The following is a 27314-nucleotide window of genomic DNA, read 5'->3' on the forward strand; positions in this document are numbered from 1 at the left end:
CTTCCTGACTGATGTCTTGAGATGTTGCTTCAATATATCCACATAATGTTCCTCCTCATGATGCCATCTATTTTGTGAAGTGCACCAGACCCTCCTGCAGCAAAGCACTCCCACAACATGATGCTGCCACCCGTGCTTCACGGTTGGGATGGTGTTCTTCGGCGTGCAAGCCTCCCCCTTTTTCCTTCAAACATAATGATGGTCGTTGTGGCCAAAGAGTTCTATTTTTGTTCCATCAGACCAGAGGACATTTCTCCAAAAAGTATGATCTTTGTCCTCATGTGCAGTTGCAAACAGTAGTCGGGCTTTTTTATGGCGGTTTTGGAGCAGTGGCTTCTTCCTTGCTGAGCGGTCTTTCAGGTTATGTTGATATAGGACTCGGTTTACTGTGGATATGGATACATTTGTACCTGTTTCCTCCATCATCTTCACAAGGTCCTTTGCTGTTGTTCTGGGATTGATTTGTGCTTTTCACAACAAAGTACGTTCATCTCTAGGATACAGAACGCATCTCCTTCCTGAGCGGTATGACGGCTGTGTGGTCCCATGGTGTTTATACTTGCGTACTATTGTTTGTACAGATGAACGTGGTACCTTCAGGCATCTGTAAATTCCTCTGACACCACCTGGTATAGAGGTCCTGGATGGCAGGAAGCTTGGCCCCTGTGATGTACTGGGCCATATGCACTGCCCTCTGTAGTGCCTTGCGGTCAGAGGCTGAGCAGCTGCCATACCAGGCAGTGATGCAACCAGCCAGGATGCTCTCGATGGTACAGCTGTAGAACCTTTTGATGATATGAGGACCCATGCCGAATCCTTTCTCTCTCCTGTCGTGCTCTCTTCACGACTGTCTTAGTGTATTTGAACCATGATAGTTTATTGGTGATGTAGACACCAAGGAACATGAAGCTCTCAACCTGCTCCACTACAGCCCCGTCGATGAGAATGGGGGCGTGCTTGGTCCTCCTTTTCCTGTAGTCCACAATCATCTCCTTTGTCTTGATCTCGTTGAGGGAGAGGTTTTTGTCCTGGCACCACACAGCCAGGTCTCCGACCTGTCTCATCAGTGTCGGTGATCAGGCCTACCATTGTTGTGTCATCTGCCAACTTGATGATGGTGTTGGAGTTGTGCCTGGCCATGCAGTCATGAGTGAACAGGGAGTACAGGAGGAGACTGAGCATGCACCCCTGAGGGGCCCCCGTGTTGAGGATCAGCGTGGCGGATGTGTTGTTACCTGCGCTTACCACCTGGGAAAAGGTATATCTTCATGAATTTAGAAATAGTGTACATTCAACTAGCTTGTAAACTCAAAATTATATCTCTTCTTCAGGTATCCATTCAAAGACAAATATTTTTTTTCTGGATGGGGGTGCAGAGGCAACCATAGATTTGATTTGATTTATTAGGATCCCTATTAGCTGATGCCAATGACAACAGCTCGTCTTACTGGGGTCCGACACATATCGAAAAATACATTACAGACAAAATACTTTACAATTTACATATAAACATGAACATGTAGTGTGTGTGTGTGTGTGCATCTATCAGTTACACATACATGTCATTACATACTGTTTCAGGGGTTGTATGGTGGATGGTCGGTATGTGACTGCGAGGTTTCTGTGTTTTCTGACTAACAGGACCATGGACAGCTCAGGGGAAACTGCCAGACTACAGCAGAATAGCCACACCTGTCTCCAGTTGTAATTAGAGGCGAAACAGTAGACAGGTGAAACCAATCGGGGCCTCTACTTAACTGCACCCTGTGTATGCTTTCTTTGTCTTTCCTTTAACCCCGGCAGGTGAATGAGGAGTAGGCTATTGGAGAGACTGCGCATACGGTGGAGAAGGAGGTTTACTGGAATAAAGGAACTTAAGATTTTAGCAAGTTGTGAACCCCAAAGACCAAGAGTGGAGGACCTTCCACTGGTGGAGATGGATTTACTTTGTTTGTTTGAGTTGCCGGTACCCAATTAAAAAATAAATAAACCGTATTAACCCTTCCCTCTATATGTTTTGACCATGAAAGTTTACAATCTAAGGTAACACCAATTAATTTAGTCTCCTCAACTTGTTCAACAGCCACACCATTGATTACCAGATTCAGCTGAGGTCTAGAACTTGATTTGTACCAAATACAATGCTCTTAGTTTTAGAGATTTTCAGGATCAGTTTACTACTGGACACCCATTACCAAAACAGACTGCAACTCTTAAGGGTTTTGGCGACTTCATTAGCTGTGGTATCTGATGTGTATATGGTTGAATCATCAGAATACATGGACACACATGCTTTGTTTAATGCCAGTGGCAGGTCATTGGTACAAATAGAAAGGAGTAGAGAGCCTAGAGAGCTGCACTGCAGTACATAGGATTCAACTCTGAGGAGAATCCGTTTTCATAGTGACTGGCCTACAGGTCAAGTTTTTGGTCTCCAACAGCCTGACCACAGACCCAATCTCTTGGCTCCAAAGTCAGAGCCGCTGACTGGTGCAAGGCCAAAGTCCTCTGGGAGTGCATCCTGTGTGCCGACCCCAGAAACCCCTCTGCAATCAGGATGATCCTGAAGAAGGTTGGTTGTCCAGGCTCATCTCAGAAGGCTGTGTCAGGCCCCAAGCTGACCAAGCAGGCCTTGCAGCGACCAGACCTGTCCCAGAGTGCTGTGGAGGCCAGTGCCAATGCCAGTCAGGTGTCTGGGTACCTTTGCTGCCCCCTGACATGGGAGCGGATAGTCATTCCGTCAATCAGGAAGTGAGCCAGCTCAAGAGACCTCAACTGTCATCCCCCGAGCTAAATATATGCAGCATGTGGAGGCCGGTGTCTGCGTACCTTTCCTGGAAGCGGCTGAGGGATATTCTCAATCAGGAACTGAGAAAGTCCAAGAGGCTTATACTGAAGCAGCAGCTAGAGGCCCGCTGGTATGTCAGAAGGGGTTTGGCAGCAGGGGCTGCAAAGAGAATATAGCCAGAGTGAAGAAGGAGGAGACCCCAGATCGCAAGAAAGAGGAGGGAGCATAGTCTGATATTCACACATTCATATGCACACATCAGGGTTGGGGTCAATTCCATTTCAATTCAGTCAAATCAGAAAGTAAGCTGAAATCCCAGTTTCCAGTAAAACAAATTCTTAAAACGAGGCATTGAGGAATATTGGAACGGGAAGTGGAAAGTCAGTTTACTTCCTAAATTGAGAGAATTGAAAAGGAATTGACTCCGACCCTGGCACACTTATACAAAGACAGACACACACACACACACACACACACACACACACACACACACACACACACACACACACACACACACACACACACACACCACACAAGAATGCCTCTTGATGATTGCTGCATCATAGGTATTTTCTTAATAAATATTTTAATAAGTAAACATCTGTGAGTAAAGACTGCACTGTACATCAAACTGACCAGGCCCTGATAGGAATAGATAGGGTGGTACAATACTACCTCTGAATGTAGTAACTACATGTGTAAAATAGGTAAATGTGGTTTCATTTCTATCAAAAAGCAAATACATCACACACAAAAAGAGATTATGAAATGCTCCGCATCCATTCAAATTGATTGTTAAAGACTCTTTGACATCAAATTTCAGACACAAGTCAGCAGGTGGCAGTGTCTTCAAATGAAAAAGAAAAAGAAAGTTAAAAAAGGCAATTGCATGCAATGGGCTATATGTTTCTAGTACCTTTTATATTTTTCTCTCCCTTGTTATTAATTTGCTTAACTCGTTCATTTGGTTTGGAAAAAGAAAATCGCGACCTGCCATTGCAATACTACTCTTTGTTGCACACATATTATATAGTTATTTTGCAAACGTTTTCAATTGTTCACAATCTGTTACTTAACTTGGAACAAAATGTGGGTTGAAGGCAACACTTTTCAGCTGTTAAATATATTGGCATGGCGCTCTACTCAACAGTGTTGTTTACATTTCAATATTCAGCAGACTCTCTTATCCAGAGCGATTTACAGGAGCAATAGGGTTAAGTGCCGTGCTCAAGCGCTCATCAACAGATATTTCACCCAGACGGCTCGGGGATTCGAAGCAGCAATCTTTAGGTTACCGGCCCAACGCGCTTAACATCTAGGCTACCTGCTGCTGTGTTGCTGTAGCTTGGTAAATTACACATTTAAAACTTTTTTAACCACCAGTATGTTGGTGGATAAACATTACAGAATTATTTATTATATAGAATGATCTGTAATTCTGCACCCAAAATCATCACTCATAAATTGCTTAAATATGTGGTTATCAATTCATGAAAAAACAAGGTTCAGTTTGTTTGGTGAAAGACTGCGAGTAAAGGCAAAAGGACTTAAAACTACTTTTTCATGTTTATTTTATCTAGCATATCTAGAAGCGAGAAGGTTAAACCGTCCGGACAGATGCATGATTGTAAAGACTGGAAAGCGGTTTGTGAGGCAGGCAATCCCGCGCAAGTGTCCCATGCATATTTCTCCGCCTTCTCCAACTCCACCCTCCCTTTATATGGGCTTTTACTACCGCGGATTCATTCCGCTATTGTGCGCCCTGAGGTGTGCACCTCATCGGAACCGCTTTGGCAAACTGGGTTGGCAAGCCTATAGGTCAAAACTAATAAGTGTTCTGGGCATAGACGTATTTAAATATGGATCTTCATCAACGAGATTGGTTAGGATGGGCAACTCTTTTTGCCATTGCGTTATCAGTGAACAGTTTGAGAAAACGCGACATGTTTGATTATGGAGAGCAAGCTGGAGACCAACTGTTGGAGCAAGGGACCGACCAAACTCAAAAACTTATTTTGAACCAGTCAATGTTCTTCTTCGGTGGCACATATGACACTGTTTATGTGAGTATAATTATGTTTTATGCACATGCGCAAATAGTAGCATAATTATGCACGAGAATAGCTGCAAAATATATCAATGGAAAAAATGCACAGCCATCAATTATGATATTCACATGCACGTTGACTGTTGAGAACCCCTTCCTATGGATTCATTGTGATAGGAGATTTTATCCATGAAAGATAGCTAACAAAACAAAACAATTACATTCTATGTTCTCAATTAGTTTACCACCTCATGCATATGCCACATATCACATCATTCAAAATCTGTTCACAAATTAAAGTACTCATTGATGATAATCAAATTAGCATAAATTGCTCAAATGCCATGAATTGGGGTGATGAAAGGCCATGTGGAATGTTGCTGGGAGGGTTTGGAATGTCAGTCAATTCATTATGTGACTGATAAGGCTATCAACACCTACCTTCATAAACACTGGCTTGGCTCTGTGCCTCCTTATACTGTAGAATATTACATACCAACAAATCATGTGATGATGATTGATAGAGAATGATACATTCATTGATCCACATATGTATTTAGTTTAGACTGTTTCAGATCATCCCAAGCACCTGAAAGTTGCCCAAAATGTCACATTGGCAATTGTTACCCCTGTTATGCCCAAATGTCGATCTCTCTCTCTCTGTCTCTCTCTCTCTGTCTCTCTCTCTCCTACGTCTTTGTATGATGTATCTACTGCATTATAAATGAAATCGCCCTTTAGCTATGGATCCCAGACAGTGCAGTGTAAGGCTTAATTAACCCTAACAATGACTAGTCTGTTCATTAAAAAGCGCTGAGCCCCATTGTTGTAAATTGACAAAACATTAACCCCAGAAGGCCCAGGCTCATCCCTGTGCCCCATAAGAAAGCTTTGTCTTTGACGTGACCTGCCTTTTGTTGGATCAAAAGACAGACGGCACAAAGAACTTATGAAGTCCCCACACAGCAGGCCTATTGTGTGATTTATCTCCAAAGAGGCAGTCAATCTCTTTTGTGTTCACACAGCAAAGACCTTGGAAGGCGTCAGCGACTCAGCCTTGCTAAAATACTCCAAACCAGAAGGTGGCAGTAGCGTTGTTTGGCAATGCATATCCCTGTGTATTGCTTATGGCCTAGATTCGAAGCTAATGTATCTGCGCTAATGTTGCTTGTTGATACTATGTTGTTCTTGTCTAATACTGTTCTGTACATTGTCATGTATTTATACGTTTGATGTGGATCCCAGGAAGAGTAGCTGCTGCATTTGCAGTAGCTAATGGGGATCCTAATTAACTAAACTAAATACTAGTCAGGTGGGACAGCTAGATAACTACAGTACCTAGCAAGATGATGAAGAAACTATTTAATTCACTCTCCATAATTCCATACTGCCAGTGCCAGTCCATAGCAAAATGTTTAGGTGGCTAGCTAACGTTAGCATATACGCTAGCTAGTAAAATATAGCTAGCTAGCTAAGGACACTGCACTAACTTGGCAGCTATCACAGGCAGCTGTTTCATGAAAACTAGCTAATCCATTGTGATTTAATTAGAATGTCAATACTAGCTACAGTGGTTAGCTAGCTTGGAGGAAGTATTTAGTGTTGTATGCATTGCGTCTATACGCTTAGCTAGCTACCATCCCATAGCCTACATTGCATATGAAGTGTGACTGGCTCATCCCTGGATGTACTGAGAAAATGCCCTATTTTTTTCTTTTTTTGTTGGCTCCCCCACATGGGGGTTCGTGCTCTTTGATTGGCTCAAAATCAAGTTGTTGGCCACTGACAAGCATTGCGATTCTACAAGTATAATCTGTAGGTTTGTCGCTACTGGGTCAGCACGCAGCAGGTACCGCTTTTGTTCTAGCAAGAGAAGGAACGGCCTCCCACTTTGATAACTAGACCTACCTATCGGGAGTCTATCGGCAGTGAGATTCTCAGTGTGTTCCATGCTGTATGAGAGCTCAACTCCAATTGATAGCCAATCCTGATGCTTATCATATTGACTTAACTTGATTCGACTGAAGATAATTTTTCTCTACCCTACCTTTCTCTACCTTTACTCTACCTTTCTCTACCCATTTTTTGTGTGCAGTGTTTGTCATTGTTTAGGGATATTAGCACGGAATTTGTCTCTGCATTTCAAGTTTCTTTGGTCATTACATAGCTAAGTCAGTTAACATTCTGTCATTTGGGACCATTCAACTGCTGAGATTGTTCTTATTTTGACATAGAGGTGTGCTATGCAAATATCCTCTTTTCTAAACCAAGAGATTCCAACACGCTTGGGGTTGTTCTCACTTCTCACCACATCTATCTCTTTTCTTTTTGTTGACTTAAACTCCCCTAAAACGACATAATCCATACAAACTACAAGTTTCCTGAAAAAAGGCTGCATTTTTGTGTCCAGAACAACTTCCTCCCCTCCCAATGAGTGACATCCTGGAATTTAGTAATATTCCCAGTGCTACTTGAACCCCTTCCAACCAGATTAGCCAGATAATATACCACCCACTAATTGCAGAACGACACCAAGGGCTGGATGCAATCAGAGCAACATTGTACTTAAATGGAATTGCGGAAGGGAAAAATCACATTGATCACATTTTTCATTAAGTCTTACTGTTCATTTTACATTTCCATTTGAGTCTTTAAAAAAAAATATTTATAGATTTTCAAATATGAGAACAAGAACAGTACAACTCGAACGCCTCATTCTCCCATCTATCCCTCCCTCCCTCCCACCCACCAAAGCATCATACAAGGATATACTATTAAAGTAAATGAAATAGGACAGAAAAAAACTGAAAAACAGTCATAGAAATAAAAACATAGAAAAAAATGTATAGATGTACTATTGTAAAGTGGTTGTTCCACTGGATATCATAAGGTGAATGCACCAATTTGTAAGTCGCTCTGGATAAGAGCGTCTGCTAAATGACGTAAATGGAAATGGAAAAACAATGGAAAAAGTTCAATAAAAATTCTTATCAGCACAAATGGCCACTAGAACAGACATGACTGCTTACCAAAATATGCAAGTTACACTAGGTAAAAAACAAGCTCTCCACGTATTGTATTAATGGGGGACCAGGTTAAATCAAACTTTTGTCGGGACCCAAACACAGTGTACCTAACCTTCTTCAGAGGCAGAGATGACATCACCTCCTTAACCCACTGCTTAAAGGAGGGCGCCTTTGCAGACTTCCAGTGAAAGATGACAAGGCGGCGAGCTAGCAGCTAGGCAAATGCTATTGCATTCGCCTAATGCGTGGTAGCATTCTGGTCTAGGGGAAGTACCCCAAAAATGGCAGGGAACAGGTTGGGACTAACAGTTGTATTACACATATGTGAGAATGCCTCAAAAATGGGGTCCCAGAAGCCACTCAAAGATTGGCATGACCAAAACATGTGTCCCACAGTCGCTGGACTCTGGTGGCATCTCAAACACTTGGGGTCCACATTTGGGTATATTTTTGCCAATCTGTCATTTGAGTAATGGAGACGGTGCAAAACTTTAAACTGAATGAGCCCATGCCTTATGCAAAATGATGAGGTATTGGATTCTCCAATCCAAAGTGAAATCTAGAATTGGCTTCCTATTTCGCAACAAAGCATCCTTCACTCATGCTGCCAAACATACCCTCGTAAAACTGACCATCCTACCAATCCTCGACTTCGGCGATGTCATTTACAAAATAGCCTCCAATACCCTACTCAACAAGCTGGATGCAGTCTATCACAGTGCCATCCGTTTTGTCACCAAAGCCCCATATACAACCCACCACTGCGATCTGTATGCTCTCGTTGGCTGGCCTTCACTTCATAATCGTCGCCAAACACATTGGCTCCAGGTCATCTACAAGACCCTGCTAGGTAAAGTCCCCCCTTATCTCCGCTCACTGGTCACCATAGCAGCACCCACCTGTAGCACGCGCTCCAGCAGGTATATCTCTCTGGTCACCCCTAAAGCCAACTCCTCCTTTGGTCATCTCTCCTTCCAGTTCTCTGCTGCCAACGACTGGAACGAACTACAAAAATCTCTGAAATTGGAAACACTTATCTCCCTCACTAGCTTTAAGCACCAGCTGTCAGAGCAGCTCACAGATCACTGCACCTGTACATAGCCCATCTATAATTTAGCCCAAACTACTACCTCTTCCCCTACTGTATTTATTTATTTTATTTATTTTGCTCATTTGCACCATATTATTTATATTTGAACTTTGAACTTTCTTCAAACTACAAATCTACCATTCCAGTGTTTTTCTTGCTATACTTTATTTACTTTGCCACCATGGCATTTTTTTGCTTTTACCTCCCTTATCTCACATCATTTGCTCACATTGTGTATATAGTCTTATTTTTTTTTCTACTGTATTATTGACTGTATGTTGTTTACTCCATGTGTAACTCTGTTGTTGTATGTTGTCGAACTGCTTTGCTTTATCTTGGCCAGGTCGCAATTGTAAATGAGAACTTGTTCTCAACTTGCCTACCTGGTTAAATAAAGGTGAAATAAAAAATAAATAAAAAATACGTTCAATACTATGTTGCCATATATCATCGGGTAGCTCGCCACCCATGTCTTGCTCCCATGCAGATTTTGTATTTGCCAAGGAAGGCGGATTAATGTTATGTATTATGTCGTATAATCTGGAGATTGTGCCCTTCAAATACTGGCTAAGATCTAAGCCCCTTTCAACTGGACACTTAGTGGGCTCGAGCGGAAATTAAGGGAAATGTTTTTTAGCATAGCTGCGAGTTTGCAGATATCTAAAAAAGTGCCTATTGGGAATTTTAACCCAAATGTGTTGTCAACAAATAGGTCACAACAAAAACACCAGACCGTTCCTATGCCAGAACTAGAATGCCGTGTCAATCTGTGACGCTGGGAAGAGATGATTAGATGTTAATGGAGAGAACTAAACTAAACTACAGGACTGTTTTGCTATCACAGACTGGAACATGTTCTGGGATTCTTTTGATGACATTGAGGAATACACCACATCAGTCACTGGCTTTATCAATAAGTGCATTGAGGACGTCGTCCCCACAGTGACTGTACGTACATACCCCAACCAGAAGCCATGGATTACAGGCAACATTCGCACTGAGTTAAAGGGTAGAGCTGCTGCTTTCAAGGTGCGGGACTAACCCGGAAGCTTACAAGAAATCCCTCTATGCCTTGCGACGAACCATCAAACAGGAAAAGCGTCAATACAGGGCTAAGATTGAATCATACTACACCGGCTCCGACGCTCGTCGTATGTGGCAGGGCTTGCAAACTATTACAGACTACAAAGGGAAGCACAGCCGCGAGCTGACCAGTGACACGAGCCTACCAGACGAGCTAAATCACTTCTATGCTCGTTTCGAGGCAAGCAACACTGAGGCATGCATGAGAGCATCAGCTGTTCCGGACGACTGTGTGATCACGCTCTCCATAGCCGACGTGAGTAAGACCTTTAAACAGGTCAACATTCACAAGGCTGCGGGGACAGATGGATTACCAGGACGTGTGCTCCGGGCATATGCTGACCAACTGGCAGGTGTCTTCACTGACATTTTCAACATGTCCCTGATTGAGTCTGTAATACCAACATGCTTCAAGCAGACCACATAGTCCCTGTGCCCAAGAACACAAAGGCAACCTGCCTAAATGAATACAGACTCGTAGCACTCACGTCCATAGCCATGAAGTGCTTTGAAAGGCTGGTAATGGCTCACATCAACACCATTATCCTAGAAACCCTAGACCCACTCCAATTTGCATACCGCCCAAACAGATCCACAGATGATGCAATCTCTATTGCACTCCACACTGCCCTTTCCCACCTGGACAAAAGGAACACCTATGTGAGAATGCTGTTCATTGACTACAGCTCAGTGTTCAACACCATAGTAGCCTCAAAGCTCATCACTAAGCTAAGGAACCTGGGACTAAACACCTCCCTCTGCAACTGGATCCTGGACTTCCTGACGGGCTGCCCCCAGGTGGTGAGGGTAGGTAACAACACATCTGCCATGCTGATCCTCAACACTGGAGCTCCCCAGGGGTGCGTGCTCAGTCCCCTCCTGTACTCCCTGTTCACCCTCGACTGCATGGCCAGGCACGACTCCAACATCATCATTAAGTTTGCTGACGACACAACAGTGGTAGGCCTGATCACCGACAACGACGAGACGGGAGAAGGTCAGAGACCTGGCCGGGTGGTGCCAGAATAACAACCTATCCCTCAATGTAACCAAGACTAAGGAGATGATTGTGGACTACAGGAAAAGGAGCACTGAGCACGTCCCCATTCTCATCGACGGGGCTGTAGTGGAACAGGTGTCCACATCAACAACAAATTAGAATGGTCCAAACACACCAAGACAGTCGTGAAGAGGGCACGACAAAACCTATTCCCCCTCAGGAAACTAAAAAGATTTGGCGTGGGTCCTGAGATCCTCAAAAGGTTCTACAGCTGCATCATCGAGAGCATCCTGACCGGTTGCATCACTGCCTGGTACGGTAATTGCTCGGCCTCCAACCGCAAGGCACTTCAGAGGGTAGTGCGTACGCCCTGTACATCACTGGGGCAAAGCTGCCTGCCATCCAGGACCTCTACACCAGGCGGTGTCAGAGGAAGGCCCTGAAAATTGTCAAAGACCCCAGCCACCCCAGTCATAGACTGTTCTCTCTACTACCGCATGGCAAGCGGTACCGGAGTGCCAAGTCTAGGACAAACAGGCTTCTCAACAGTTTTTACCCCCAAGCCATAAGACTCCTGAACAGGTAACCAAATGGTTACCCGGACTATTTGCATTGTGTGCCCTCCCCCTGCGCTGTTTGTTGTCATACGCTATGTATGAAATAATTTGGCCCCTTAGATATGCTTTTAACGACTCCCACACAGTAGAGTGAGACACGTCAGTGGTGCAGTTGATTTTTTTATTTTTTATTTCACCTTTATTTATCCAGGTAGGCTAGTTGAGAACAAGTTCTCATTTACAACTGCAACCTGGCCAGGATAAAGCAAAGCAGTTCGACAAATACAACAACACAGAGTTACACATGGAATAAACAAACATACAGTCAATAATACAGTAGAAAAGTCTATATACAATGTGTGCAAATGAGGTAAGATAAGGGAGGTAAGGCAATACATAGGCCATAGTGGCAAAGTAGCTACAATATAGCAATTAAACACTGGAGTGATAGATGTGCAGAAGATGAATGTGCAAGTAGAGATACTGGGGTGCAAAGGAGCAAAATAAAAAAATAAATACAGTATGGGGATGGGGTAGTTGGATGGGCTATTTACAGATGGGCTATTCTCAACAAGCCCCCTTCATTCACGCCGCCAAACTTACCCTAGTAAAACTGACTATCCTACCAATCCTCGACTTCGGTGATGTCATCTACAAAATGGCTTCCAATACTCTACTCCGGAAACTGGATGCAGTCTATCACAGTGCCATCCGTTTTGTTACCAAAGCCCCTTATACCACCCACCACTGCGACCTGTATGCTCTAGTCGGCTGGCCCTCGCTACATATTCGTCGCCAAACCCACTGGCTCCAGGTCAACTATAAGTCTATGCTAGGTAAAGCTCCACCTTATCTCAGCTCACTGGTCACCATAACAGCACGTGCTCCAGCAGGTATATCTCACTGGTCATCCCCAAAGCCAACACCTCCTTTGGCCACCTTCCCTTCCAGTTCTCTGCTGCCAGTGACCGGAAAGAATTGCATAAATCGCTGAAGCTGGAGACTTATGTTTCCCTCACTAAGTTTAAACATCAGCTATCTGAGCAGCTAACCGATCGCTGCAGCTGTACATTGTCCATCTGTAAATAGCCCACCCAATCTACCTACCTCATCCCCATATTGTTTTTATTTACTTTTCTGTTCTTTTGCACACCAGTATCACTACTTGCACATCATCATCTGCTCATTTATCACTCCAGTGTTAATCTGCTAAGTTGTAATTACTTCGCTACTATGGCCTATTTATTGCCTTACCTCCTCACGCCATTTGCACACACAATATATAGACGTTCTTTTTTTTCTATTGTGTTATTGACTGTACGCTTGTTAATTCCATGTGTAACTCTGTGTTGTTGTCTGTGTCGCACTGCTTTGCTTTATCTTGGCCAGGTCGCAGTTGTAAATGAGAACTTGTTCTCAACTAGCTTTCCTGGTTGAAATAAAAAATAAAAATGAGACCCGGAATGATTTAGATTGGTTCCCCCACACCAAAATGGCATGAAAAGGGGTGTGAGTAATGGGAGAGGAAAAGATCTCCGTATGGCCCACCAGAGTACTCGCTCCTACCGGTGAGCCTGGTCTTTTAGTGGACAGGTGGAGATGAAATGACCAGTAGTCCCGCAATGCGGGCAACTCTTAGTGTGAAGCCTGTATAGCCGTTCGGCTGGAGACAGCCTAGCTCTGCCTAGTTGCATTGGCTTGGGAAGAGGTGAATCGGCTGACTTCGGAGACTCTCGGGGGAACTCGGGTAGCCTTGCGTTCTCTCGGCAATGGAGCCGTCGGGGACTTCCGAGGTGGAATCCTTGGGCAGCGAGTGAAATCGATTCTCCTCTCCTTCCTTTGTTCCTGTAGTTGCCCATCAATCTGTATGGTCAAGGCGATGAGCGAGACGAGATATGTCGGTAGTTCCCGGGCTGCAAGCTCATCCTTTACTTCCTCCGAAACTCCATACAGGAACATGTCGAACAGCGCTTCCGGGTTCCAGGCACACTCAGCTGCCAACATGTGGAAATCCACCACATTGTCTGCCACACTGCGGGAGTCTTGCCGAAACTGGAGTAACTTCCGAGCAGCCTCTCTCCCGGACAATGGATCATTGAAAACTTTCTTTACCTCCGCCACAAACTCCTCCAGACTGACTGCTGTTCCCATACTGCCGTAGCCCAGGCGAGAGCCCTCCCGGACATTAGTGTGATGAGGTACGCTATCTTAGAGTGGTCCGAGGGGAAGGAGGAGGGCTGCAGCTTGATGATGAGGGAACACTGAGCGAGAAATGACCGACAGGTGCCCGACTCTCCATCAAAGCGTTCCGGGGGAGGTATGCAGAGTTCCCGGGAAACCGGGGTGGCAGGGAAGGTGGCGCTGCTAACAGCCGGGTTACTGACGGCCTGGGAGGTTACCGTCATGGTAGGCTGCCTAACAGACAACCCGCAGACTTGCTCCAGCAATGTGTTCAATGCTCGGTCATGGCATTTGGCCAAGGTCTGGAACCCTTCCATCAGACTATGAAGCAACTCCTCGTGCCTTCCAATGGTGGCTCCTTGGGAGGAGATGGTGTTGCGGAGCTGGTCCGAGTCTGCTGGGTCAGTCATGGCCAGTTCGTACTATCACGTTTTAGGGAAGACCCAGATGCAGATAGTGTCGCAGTAACAAAAGCTTATTAGTAGAACAGGGGGCAGGCAAAACAACAGGTCAAGGGCAGGCAGAGGTCGGTAATCCAGATCAGAGTCCAAAAGGTACAGAAAGGCAGGCAGGGTCGGGGGAGGCAGAATGGTCAAAACCGGGAAAACTTGAAAAGAGGAACTAGAAACAGACAGGAGCAAGGGGAAAACGCTGCTAGGCTTGACGAACAAAATTAACTGGCAACAAACGAACAGACAAGGTATGATTGGTATACAGAAGATAGCCCTATATGGTAAAAGAACAAGTCCATACTATGGTTAGAACAGCTCAGATAAGCAAAGAGAAACGACAGTCCATCATTACTTTAAGACATGAAGGTCAGTCAATACGGAACATTTCAAGTGCAGTCGCAAAAACCATCAAGCGCTATGATTAAACTGGCTCTCATGACAACCGCCACAGGAATGGAAGACCCAGAGTTACCTCTGCTGCAGAGGATAAGTTCATTAGAGTTACCAGCCTCAGAAATTGCAGCCCTAATAAATGCTTCACAGAGTTCAAGTAATAGACACATCTCAACATCAACTGTTCAGAGGAGACTGTGTGAATCAGGCCTTCATGGTCGAATTGCTGCAAATAAACCACTACTAAAGGACACCAGTAATAAGAAGAGACTTGCTTGGGCCAAAAAACACTTGCAATGGACATTAGATCGGTGGAAATGTGTCCTTTGGTCTGCTGAGTCCAAATTGGAGATGTTTGGTTCTAACCTGTGTTGGTGAATGGATGATCTCTGAATGTGTATTTTCTACTGTAAAACATGGAGGAGGGGGTGTTATGGTGTGGGGGTGCTTTGCTGGTGACATTGTCTGTGATTTATTTAGAATTCAAGGCACACTTAACCAGTATGGCTACCATAGCATTCTGCAGCGATACGCCATCCTATCTAGTTTGGATTTAGTGGGACTATCATATGTTTTTCAACAGGACAATGACCCAATACACCTCCAGGCTGTGTAAGGGCTATTTTACCAAGAAGGAGAGTGATGGAGTGCAGCATCAGATGACCTGGCCTCCACAATCCCCCGGCTCAACAAAATTGAGATGGTTTGGGATGAGTCGGACCACAGAGTGAAGGAAAAGCAGCCAAGTACTCAGCATATGTGGGAACTACTTCAAGACTGTTGGAAAAGCATTCCAGGTGAAGCTGGTTGAGAGAATGCCAAGAGTGTGCAAAGCTGTCATCAAGGCAAAGGGTGGCTTTTTGAAGTATATCAAATATAAAACATATTTTGATTTGTTTAACACTTTTTTTGGTTACTACATGATTCCATATGCGTTATTTCATAGTTTTGACGTCTTCACTATTATTCTACAATGTAGAAAATAGTAAAAAATAAAGAAAAACCCTTTGAAAGTGTAGGTATTCTAAAATCTTTGACCGGTAGTGTGTGTATATATATAATGCATTTTTTCTGTTCAGTTTTGATGGAATTTCTTACTAAACCACCCACAAAAATCCCAAAATGTTTTAATGCGCGACAGCAAATGGAAGAAGAAGAAAAACTTTTGCAAATGTTGTATGGTCACTGATGTGAGTTTGTTGACGTCACGGTTGTCGTAGGGTAAAGACCAAGACGCAGCGGCAAAATATATACTCATCTTCTTTTTATTTGGTGAAGAAGGAAAACACAATAAACGTATACAAAACACAAACGAACTGGACAGTCTTGTCAGACAAACAGCTAAACAAGCACAATGTCGCACAAAACCCCATGACAAACAAACTCCTAATTATAGGACCTTCAATCAGAGGCAACAATAACCAGCTGCCTCCAATTGAAGGTCCAACCCCAATAAACTAAACATAGAACTACAATAGACTAGACAGAATATAGAAATACACTAACATAGAACATAGACTAACAAACCCCGAACCACATAAACCAAACACCCCTCTACCTAAATGCATAGCCCAAACCACATGAAACAAACACCCCCCTGCCACGTCCTGACCAAACTATAATAACAAATAACCCCTATTACTGGTCAGGACGTGACAGTTGAAGATAAATCAGTGTCGTTTTCCTGCTGCCCTTCACCGTCGCGTTGTTGTGTGTCATCTGTAAGCTTAAGCAACGAGTTCTAAAGTCTGCTTTCCTCCCACCAAACTCTGCTCCCACACCCCTTGTGCATGTGGGATTTCCCCTTCACTCTCAATCCCGGTCTGTAGAGCTTCAGCAGATGCCGAGAGCCACCCCTACCTCCATCCTTCGCTCCCTCTCTCCCTCCCTCTGTTTCTTCCCTCTTTCCCTCTCCCCCTCCTCTGATGTGCAGGTCGAGGCTGTGTTGCTCTAGTCAGTGCCTTTCCAGCAGTCCCAGCAGCTGTCTTTGAAATTGCCCCCGACACACTCACATACACACACACTTCCGGGAGGGAATGTTTAGAGGTTGGCAGAGGGGTAGAGGGTGGATGTGTGTGTGTGAGTTGGGGGTCAGGGAGTTGAATTCTTTCAGTGCTCTGTAGGAGTGGGAGAAGAGTGGGTTTGTCCATTAGTGTGTTTGTTCAGGAAGAAAAAACAATTATTTTGGTATTTTGCGACTTGTTATATTCTGGGTGTTAAAGTGCATTGAGATGGTCAATGTTGATTCTCTAACTCAGTGAACTTCTGACAAACTATATAGTGTTATCTTTAGAAAAAATGTACAGTTCTGTAACATACAGTTCATACTGTACACTGAGTGTACAAAACATTAAGAACACCTTCCTCATATTGAGTTGCACCCCCCCTTTTGCCCTCAGAACAGACCTCAATTCATTGGGGCATGGACTCTATAAGGTGTCAAGCGTTCCACAGGGATGCTGGCCCATGTTGACTCCAATGATTCCCACAGTTATTGATACACATGGGAAACTGTTGAGCATGAAAAATCTAGCAGCGTTGCAGTTCTTGACACAAACTGGTGCGCCTGGCACCTACTACCATACCCCTTTCAAAGACATTTACATTTTTTGTGTTGCCGATTCACCCTCTGAATGGCACATATACAGTACTCAATCCATGTCTCGATTGTCTCAAGGCTTAACCTGTCTCCTCCCCTTCATCTACACTGATTTAAGTGGATTTACAGTTGAAGTCGGAAGTTTACATACACTTAGGTTGGAGACATTAAAACTTGTTTTTCAACCACTCCACAAATTTCTTGTTAACAAACTATAGTTTTGGCAAGTCGGTTAGGACATCTACTTTGTGCATGACACACATAATTTTTCCAGCAGTTGTTTACAGACAGATTATTTCACAATTCTAGAGGGTCAGAAGTTTACATGCACTAAGTTGACTGTGCCTTTAAACAGCTTGGAAAATTCCAGAAAATGATGTCATGGCTTTAGAAGTTTCTGATAGGCAAATTGACATCCTTTGAGTAAATTGGAGGTGTACCTGTGGATGTATTTCAAGGCCTACCTTCAAACTCAGTCCCTCTTTGCTTGACAACATGGGAAAATCAAAATAAATCAGCCAAGACCTCAGAAAAAAATTCTAGACCTCCACAAGTCTGGTTCATCCTTGAGAGCAATTTCCAAACGCCTGAAGGCACCACGTTCATCTGTACAAACAATAGTACGCAAGTATAAACACCATGGGAGCACGCAGCCATCACACTGCTCAGGAAGGAGACGTGTTATGTCTCCTAGGGATGAACGTACTTTGGTGCGAAAAGTGCAAATCAATCCCAGAGCAACAGCAAAGGACCTTGTGAAGATGCGGGAGGAAACAGGTACAAAAGTATCTATATCCACAGTAAAACGAGTCCTATATCGACATAATCTGAAAGGCCGCTCAGCAAGGAAGAAGCCACTGCTCCAAAACCGGCATAAAAATGCCAGACTACGGTTTGCAACTGCACATGGGGACAAAGATTGTACTTTTTGGAGAAATGTCCTCTGGTCTGATGAAACAAAAATAGAACTGTTTGGCCATAATGACCATCGTTATGTTTGGAGGAAAAAGGGGGAGGCTTGCAAGCCGAAGAACACCATCCCAACTGTGAAGCACGGGGGTGGCAGCGTCATGTTGTGGGGGTGCTTTGCTGCAGGAGGGACTGGTGCACTTTACAAAATAGATGGCATCATGAGGAATAAAAATTATGTGGGTATATTGAAGCAACATCTCAAGACATCAGTCAGGAAGTTAAAGCTTGGTCGCAAATGGGTCTTCCAAATGATCAATGACGCCAAGCATGGTTCCAAAGTTGGACAACAAAGCCAAGGTATTGGAGTGGCCATCACAAAGCCCTGACCTCAATCCTATAGAAAATTTGTGGACAGAACTGTAAAAGTGTGTGTGAGCAAGGAGGCCTACAAACCTGACTCAGTTACACCAGCTCTGTTAGGAGGAATGGGCCAAAATTCACCCAATTTATTGTGGGAAGCTTGTGGAAGGTTACCCAAAACGTTTGACCCAAGTTAAACAATTTAAAGGCAATGCTACCAAATACTAATTGAGTGTATGTAAACTTCTGGCCCACTGGGAATGTGATGAAAGAAATAAAAGATGAAATAAATCATTCTCTACTATTATTCTGACATTTCACATTCTTCAAATAAAGTGGTGATCCTAACTGACCAAAGACAGAGAATTTTTACTAGGATTAAATGTCGGGAATTGTGAAAAAATTAGTTTAAATATATTTGGATCATGTGTAAGTAAACTTCCGACTTCAACTGTAACAAGTGACATTAATTAGGGATCATAGCTTTCACCTGGATTCACCTGCTCAGTCTATGTCATGGAAAGAGGTTCTTAATGTTTTGTACACTCAGTGTATATTAAAGTGCGCCTTATTTAATATAACAGGCTTTTAAAATGCAATGTTGGTGCACAATTTCTACTTAAAATATCAAAGGCACTCTTTTTTTGTGGAATGACCCAGATAAAGCATTTTTCAGTGGGAATCTTAAGGATCAATCCACGAACAATGCACATCTGGAAAGTTGGACAGGAGGCAAGACTGCTTGGTTCGTCTTCTCACTTTCTCTCTCTATCTCTTCTCTATCTAAAAAACAAGTGCTTGGTTTGTCTTCTCACTTCCTCCTCTCTCTGTCTTTCTCTCTCTCTGCTTGTCTTTCCCCTCAACTGATAATTATGATCCCAGGAGTCTGTATGATGTAACCAATATGTGGTTCCTGTTCGTACCTCTTAGGAAAGCGTTCTCAAAGATAACTTTACAGCCTTGAACTTCACAGGACTCTCTTGGGTCCGCTTTTCCAGACCCAGAGTAAACCTATATTCCTGGACAATTTTTTTTAAACCCACCTATCCAGATCAAGACTGTCAGATTCTCCGTTGAGCAGGCTTTCAAAATCCAGGAGTGGCTTAATTTTGGTTCGTGGAAAGGGTCTCCTAAAATGATATTGGTAATGCCTACGTGCTGCTTTGGCTTTAGAAGGGCTTCCTCTCTTATCAACCCCTGAAGGACTTTAAGCCAAATTCTGATAGCCCCTGTCTTGTCACATTGCAGCCAAGCGACTCCTGCACTACAGGTGTTTTCTTCAAGTCAAATACCTGCTGTGAGGGCGGCTATTCACCCAGATGCTTTTGTCATTCATGCGTTCCTTTGGATGAGTTGTCGTTTAGAGACGAGCCAAGGGCCGAGCCTGAGAGTCTGAACCAGATGTAGTAGTGTAGTCTAGATTCTCCTTTGGTCCAAACCAAAGTCTATTGCCAGCTAATAATAATAAAATTATAATATATGGTATTTAGCAGACGCTTTTGTTCAAAGCGTCTTTCAGTCATGTGTACATACAAGTCTCGTGTATTTAAATCAAGTGTTTAGTCTAAAGACAGATATTTTAAACATTATTTGAAATCTTTCAAATAGTTTAGCCAGCTAAATCCCTCCGGCTTTTCAAATTCATTCAACTGGATGGGAGAATGGACTTAACATTGGTTTAGATCCGCTCTTTCTCCTTGTGCTGTAGGTAGTTGTTATCCGCCGTTTTCTCCAGGTCGTTCCACTCAGATAAAAACAAAAACTTTTTTTTTCTAGAGAGAGCAAGCTAATTTCACAAGTAATTCCAGCTAGAACTGGGATCAAGTATTCAAAATCTCTCAAGAACTATGTGTGTTTGCTTGTGCCTGCCATGTGCTCTTTTGAGACATCAATTGGTTCCATTGTGCCAGGCAAGCTCAGTCAAGCACAGATAAAGGAGTTGAAAGATTTTTAAAGGACAGCTAAACTATTTGAAGGATTTCAAATTCTATTTGAACTATTTGTCTTTAGGCTAAACACAGTTGATTTAAATACATGAGACTTGTCAGATGTGAATTGGGTCGCAATGCTTCTTCTGTTGTAGCAAACGCACATGAGGCTTATTGCTTTGATGGCTGGTAGCTAGTATAAAGTATAGACCATATATTGTGTTCCCTACAGGTTATTGGAAAGAGCAGAAGCTCTGAACTATCCGTTCAGAACCCAGTCTTACCTACAGGTTATGGGAATTGTGCTTGTTTAGTATTTCTCCAGTAGGTTTCCTGAAGGAGAAAGCCTCCACTTCTATGTCAAAGATAATAAAACAAAAACACTATAGTAAATACTGTGCCTTCAGAAAGTATTCACACCCATTGATTTTTCCTAATTTTGTTGTGTTACAAGGTGGAATTAAAACGATCTACACAAAATACTCTGTAATGTCAAAGTACAAAAATTCTAACTTTTGTAAACAAAATATGAAAAATATATTTCTGGGTAAGTCTCGAAGAGCATTGCACACCTGGATTATACAATATTTGCTGCACATTATTTTTCAAAATTCTTCAAGCTCTGTCAAGTTGGTTGTTGATCATTGCTAGACAGCCATTTTCAAGTCTTGCCATAGATTTTCAAACTGATTTAAGTCAAAACAGTAACAAGGCCTCTCAGGAACATTCTATGTTGTCTTTTTAAGCAACTCCAGTGTAGATTTGGCCTTGTGTTTTAGATTATTGTCCTGCTGAAAGGAGAATTTGTCTCACGAAGTCTGTTGGAAAGCAGACTAAACTAGGTTTTCCTCTTGGATTTTGCCTTTGCTTAGCTCTATTCCGTTTATTTTTATCCCAAAACATGTCCCTAGTCCTTGCAGATGACAAACGTACCCGTAACATGATTGTCACGTCCTGACCATAGAAAGATGTTATTTTCTATGGTAGAGTAGGTTAGGAAGTGACAGTTTTTTTTTCTAGTTTAGATTTTCTATGTTGTTATGTTCTAGTTTTTGTATTTCTATGTTGGGTTTTGTTTGGGATGATCTCCAATTAGAGGCAGCTGGTCATCGTTGTCTCTAATTGGAGATCATACTTAAGTAGGTGTTTTTCCCACTTGGAGTTAGTGTATGTTTCACAACTGCGTCACGGTTTGTTGTTTTTTGTTCTTTAGTTTATTTGTATGTATTGCATAGTTTCACAGTTTAACAATAAAATATGTGGAACGATAATCACGCTGCACTTTGGTCCGCTCCTTCCTACGACAACCGTGACAATGATGCAGCCACTACCATTCTTGAAAATATGAAGAGTGGTACTCAGTGATGTGTTGTATTGGATTTGCCCCAAACATAACGCTTCGTATTCAGAATATAAAGATATCATTGTTTTTGACTTTTTTTTACCCATCTACCAACAGGTGCCCTTCTTTGCAAGGCATTGGAAAACCTCATTGGTATTTGTGGTTGAATCTGTGTTTGAAATTCACTGCTCGACTGAGGGACCATACAGATAATTGTATGTGTGGGGTACAGAGATAAGGTAGTCATTCAAAAATCATGTTAAACACTATTATTTTACACAGTGAGTCCATGCAACTTATTATGTGACTTGTTAAGCTCATTTTTACTCCTGAACTTATTCAGGTTTGCTATAACAAAGGGGTTGAATACTTATTGACTCAAGACATTTCAAGTATCATTTTTAATTAATTTGTAAAAATCAAAACAATTCACTTTGACATTATGGAGTATTGTGTGTAGGCCAGTAACACAAACTCTATTTTAAATACAGGTTGTAACACAACTGTAAAAAGTCAAGGGTTGTGAATATATTCTGAAGGCACTGTACTACAGTACTTTCTGCAAAAACACAGTAAATACTACTGTATACTACAGTATGTAAAAACACTACAGTAAATACTACAGTATAGCACAGTCCGCAAAAACACATTAATTACTATAGTATATGAACAAAAATTATACTATAGTTAACTGTAAATATTACAGTATACGACAATAAATACTACAGTATTTACTGTAGTGTTTTGCAGTACAAATCAATAGTAAGAAGGTGTTCCTAATGTTTGGTATACTCAGTGTATCACAATACAATATACGTCAACGACTCATATCCATATTTCACAGTATAGGTGTCACGATCGTCGTACAGAGCGGACCAAGGCGCAGCGTGAGTTGAGTTCCACATATTTATTTAACGTGAAACAAACAACAAATAAAGAAACAACGAAACGTGAAGTACTGAAGCGCACACAGGCAACTAAACAAAAACAATATCCCACAAAACACAGGTGGGAAAAAGGCTACCTAAATATGATCCCCAATCAGAGGCAACGATAAACAGCTGCCTCTAATTGGGAACCATATTAGCACCAACCGAACAGCTAGATAACCCCCCAGTCACACCCAGACCTGAAACACCATAGAGAATTCACAGGGCTCTCTATGGTCAGGGCGTGACAGTACCCCCCCCCCCCCCCCCCCTTAAAGGTGCGGACTCCGACCACAAAACCTAAACTATATGGGGGAGGGTTAGGGTGGGCAACTAGCGTCGGTGGCGGCTCAGGTGCGGGACGTAGCCCCTGCCCAGACCCCGGATCCGGCCATGGCGCCGGGCTGAACGCCGTGCCTGGACTGGGCACCGGCGCAGAGGAAGGCTCCGGCCCTGGAGCGGTACTAGACGCCATACCTGGACTGGGCATCAGCGCAGAGGAAGGCTCCTGCCATGGAGCAGGACTGGACACTGTGCCTGGACTGGGCATCGGCGCAGAGGAAGGCTCCGGCCATGGAGCTGGGTTGGATGCCGTGCCTGGACTGGGCACCGGCGCAGAGGAAGGCTCCGGCCTTGGAGCAGGACTGGATGCCGTGCCTGGACTGGGCACCGGCGCAGAAGAAGGCTCCGGCCATGGCACCGGCGCAGGAAGCTCTGGACCGTTGACCGTCACTGGAAGCTCCGGGCACATGACCGTCACTGGAAGCTCCGGACTGTGAACCGTTGCTGGAAGCTCCGGACTGTGAACCGTCGCTGGAAGCTCCGGACTGTGAACCGTCGCTGTAGGTTCCGGGCTGTAGAGGCGCACTGAAGGCCTAGTCCGTGGAGCTGGCACAGGTTTCACCGGAATAGGGAGACGCACTGGAGGCCTGGTGCGTGGAGCCGGTACAGGTTTCACCGGACTGATGACACACACTTCAGGGTGAGTGCGGGGAGCAGGCACAGGACGTACCGGGCTGGGGAGGCACACTGGAGGCCTGGTGCGTGGAGCCAGCACAGATGGCACCGGACTGATGACACGCTCTTCAGGGCGAGTGTGGGGAGCAGGCACAGGACGTACCGGGCTGGGGAGGCGCACTGGAGGCCTGGTGCGTGACTCACCAGACTGCTGACAGGGTCTTCAGGTCAAATGTTGTGCAGAACACACCTGACCAACATCTCTCTCTCTCCCAACTTCTCCATCGCCTCCCTGACGGTCTCTGGCTCTTCAGGACGAGTGCGGGGAGCTGGCACAGGACGTACCAGACTGGGGAGGCACACTGAAGGCCTGGTGCATGGAGCCGGCGCAGATGGCACCGGACTGGTGTCACACTCTTCAGCACGCCTGCGCTGCAGCATACTCCTCGCCAAAACCTCTCTCCAGTATCCCTCATTGAACTCCTTCAGAGACTCCCATTCGGGCTCTGGCACTCTCCGCTGCTCAGCCGTCCGCCCCATGTGCCCCACCCCCAAAAAATCTTGGGGTTTCTGTGGCCGCGGTCCCTGGCGTGGTCGCTGTCCCCCTATGCTCCCTCCGCCAAAGAAGGGTCTCGTGTCCTCCCATGATTTCTTCCCAGGTCCAAAACTCCTTTACCTCCGTCATACGCTGCTTGGTCCTTGCTTGGTGGGATATTCTGTCACGATCGTCGTACAGAGCGGACCAAGGCGCAGCGTGAGTTGAGTTCCACATATTTATTTTAACTTGAAACAAACAAAACAAATAAAGAAACAACGAAACGTGAAGTAGTGAAGCGAACACAGGCAACTAAACAAAAACAATATCCCACAAAACACAGGTGGGACAAAGGCTACCTAAATATGATCCCCAATCAGAGGCAACGATAAACAGCTGCCTCTAATTGGGAACCATATTAGCACCAACATAGAAATAGAACAGCTAGATAACCCCCCCAGTCACACCCAGACCTGAAACACCATAGAGAATTCACAGGGCTCTCTATGGTCAGGGCGTGACAATAGGAGGAAATTCCCAAGCACTGACCTTAGACCAGTTTTTCTTCTCTGTTATTTATTATGATTTGACTACAGTACAGTGCATTCAGAAAGTATTTAGACCCCTTGACTTTTTCCACATTTTGTTACATTACAGCCTTATTCTAAAATTGATTAAATTGTTTTTTCCCCTCATCAATTTATAAACAATACCCCATAATAACAAAGCAAAAACATTTGTAATATTTTTTTTGCAAACGTATAAAAAACCACCAACTGAAATATCACATTTACTTAAGTATTCAGACCCTTTACTCAGTACTTTGTTGAAGCATCTTTGGCAGCGATTACAGCCTCAAGTCTTCTTGGGTATGTTGCTACAAGCTTGGCACACCTGTATTTGGGGAGTGTCTCCCATTCTTCTCTACAGATCCTCTCAAGCTCTGTCAGGTTGGATGGGGAGCGTCACTGCACAGCTATTTTCAGGTCTATACAGAGATGTTTGATCAGGTTCAAGTCCGGGCTCTGGCTGGGCCACTCAAGGACATTCAAAGACTTGTCCCGAAGCCACTCCTGCATTGTCTTGGCTGTGTGCTTAGGGTTGTTGTCCTGTTGGAAGGTGAACCTTCGCCGCAGTCTGAGGTCCTGAGTGCTCTGGAGCAGGTTTTTATCAAGGATTTTCTCTGTTCTTTTCTCTGTTCATCTTTCCCTCGATCCTGACTAGTTGCCCAGACCTTGCCGCTGAAAAATATCCCCACAGCATGATGCTGCCACCACCATGTAGTAGGGATGGTGCCAGGTTTACTCCAGATGTGACGTTGGCATTCAGGCCAAAGAGTTCAATCTTGGTTTCATCAGACCAGAGAATCTTCTTTCTCATGGTCTGAGAGTCGAAGGGTTGTCCAGTGAAGGCATACGTTTAGAATGTCACAGCATACAATGACATTCTAAACAATTCTGTGCTTCCAACTTTGTGTCAAAACTGTCCTGTTTCAGCATGACAATGCCCTTGTGCACAAAGCAAGGTCCATACAGTAATGGTTTGTCGATCGGTTTGGAAGAACTTGACTGGCCTGCAACGAGACCTGACCTCAACCCCATCGAACACCTTTGGGATGAATTGGAATGCCGACTGTGAGCCAGGCCTAATTGTCCAATATCAGTACCCGACCTCACTAACGCTCTTGTGACTGACTGGAAACTGCAGCAATGTTCCAACATCTAGTAGAAAGCCTTCCCAGAAGAGTGGATGCTGTTATAGCAGCAAAGGGGGGGACCAACTCCATATTAATGCCTATGATTTTGGAATGAGATGTTCAACAATCAGGTGTCCACATACTTTTGGTCATGTAGTGTATAAATAAAGCAGTCAGGCCTTGTCCAGGTTGAACTGTTCCAAGATCAGTAGGGGAACCATATCACATTTAGAAGGTCTGCTCTAGAATATACTGATCTTAGATCAGTAGGGGGAACCTCAGACATCTTTCACAATAGGGTGAGAGAGATGCCCCATGGTCCCCGGGGGTGAGGGGACGAGGCCTTAACTAATGTGAAGGAGGGGTCATGGCATGTTAAGATTTACAACTATTTTCACGAGGACCCTGACCGTGCTGTAAATCTGGATATTTACTTAACTGAGTTTGCAGCAGGAGAGGGTTCTCTTGAGCATGTTTGCATAGCTACAATCGCTTACCATTGTCAAAATTGAAGTCATTGAAGTCACTAGTCACAAAATTGAAGTCACAAAATTGAAGTCACTAGTTGAAGTCATCTTGATAAAATTAACTCTCTGAACCCCACAGCCGGTCATTCCCAGCAGTTTTGGGATAAAAAGTGACTCCAATTGTATCATGGAAAGGATCTCCAATTGTATCATGGACATTGACAATTGTGACCTCAACCACATTTTGGTTCAAAAACATCATTATCCAAAAACCTATTTGAACTCTAGGCTATATTTAACTTTGGCGTTATGAGAAAATGTTGAAGTTGCAGAAAATTCTGATGAAAAATTAGCATCCATGTCTTTGCTGATAATAACACATTTGTGATAATCCAATCCCAGATCAACACCAATGGCTTTCTGTCAGTAGAAGAACCCAAGGTGGAGTCTGAGTACCTGGGAAAGATGCCTGCCAGCTTCGGAATGATAGCGGTTTTCCTCGGAGATCTGGACAACAGCGACGGAGTGGGGAAGGTGTACTACCGACAGGACAGCAGGCCCTCCATGCTTCTCCGGACCACTGACCACATCAGCCAGGCATTTCCTCAGGACGACGAAATCAATCCCACCCACGCCTTAATCATCACATGGGAGAACGTGGCAGCCCACGGCGTGCCTGGTCGAGGAGATGGGCTGGACAGAAAGGTAAGGAGGACCCTCATCGCTTGTCCTAGATAGGGTCATATTCATTTTGTGTCTTTTAAAATATGTCATTGGATATATTGAACAGTTGATAAACTTCTTTTAATGCCACATTGATATGGATAGCACTTGAAATTATAATTTGACACCATATTTTCTATCCACCTAATATGAACCCATACATTGTACAATGTAGTTACTGGTATGGAAGTACAGTATAATTAGAGTGATGTTACTCATGGTTACATAATTGTTCCAACTGTGTTACCT

At 43.9% G+C, this 27314-nt stretch overlaps 1 protein-coding gene across 1 annotated transcript in view; it reads left to right on the forward strand.

Moving 5' to 3' along the window:
• The first annotated feature begins 4554 nt into the window (after positions 1-4554).
• Positions 4555-27314, forward strand: part of LOC115178847 (nidogen-1-like) — an 80274-nt gene continuing 57514 nt past the window's right edge. The window contains exons 1-2 of the mRNA XM_029740215.1: positions 4555-4851; positions 26745-27047. Coding sequence (XP_029596075.1) covers positions 4648-4851; positions 26745-27047 — 507 coding nt within the window. The 5' untranslated portion in view covers positions 4555-4647. The remainder of the gene's footprint in view (positions 4852-26744; positions 27048-27314) is intronic.

This window comes from Salmo trutta, chromosome 38, assembly GCF_901001165.1.
Source record: "Salmo trutta chromosome 38, fSalTru1.1, whole genome shotgun sequence".
Lineage (NCBI taxonomy): Eukaryota > Metazoa > Chordata > Actinopteri > Salmoniformes > Salmonidae > Salmo > Salmo trutta.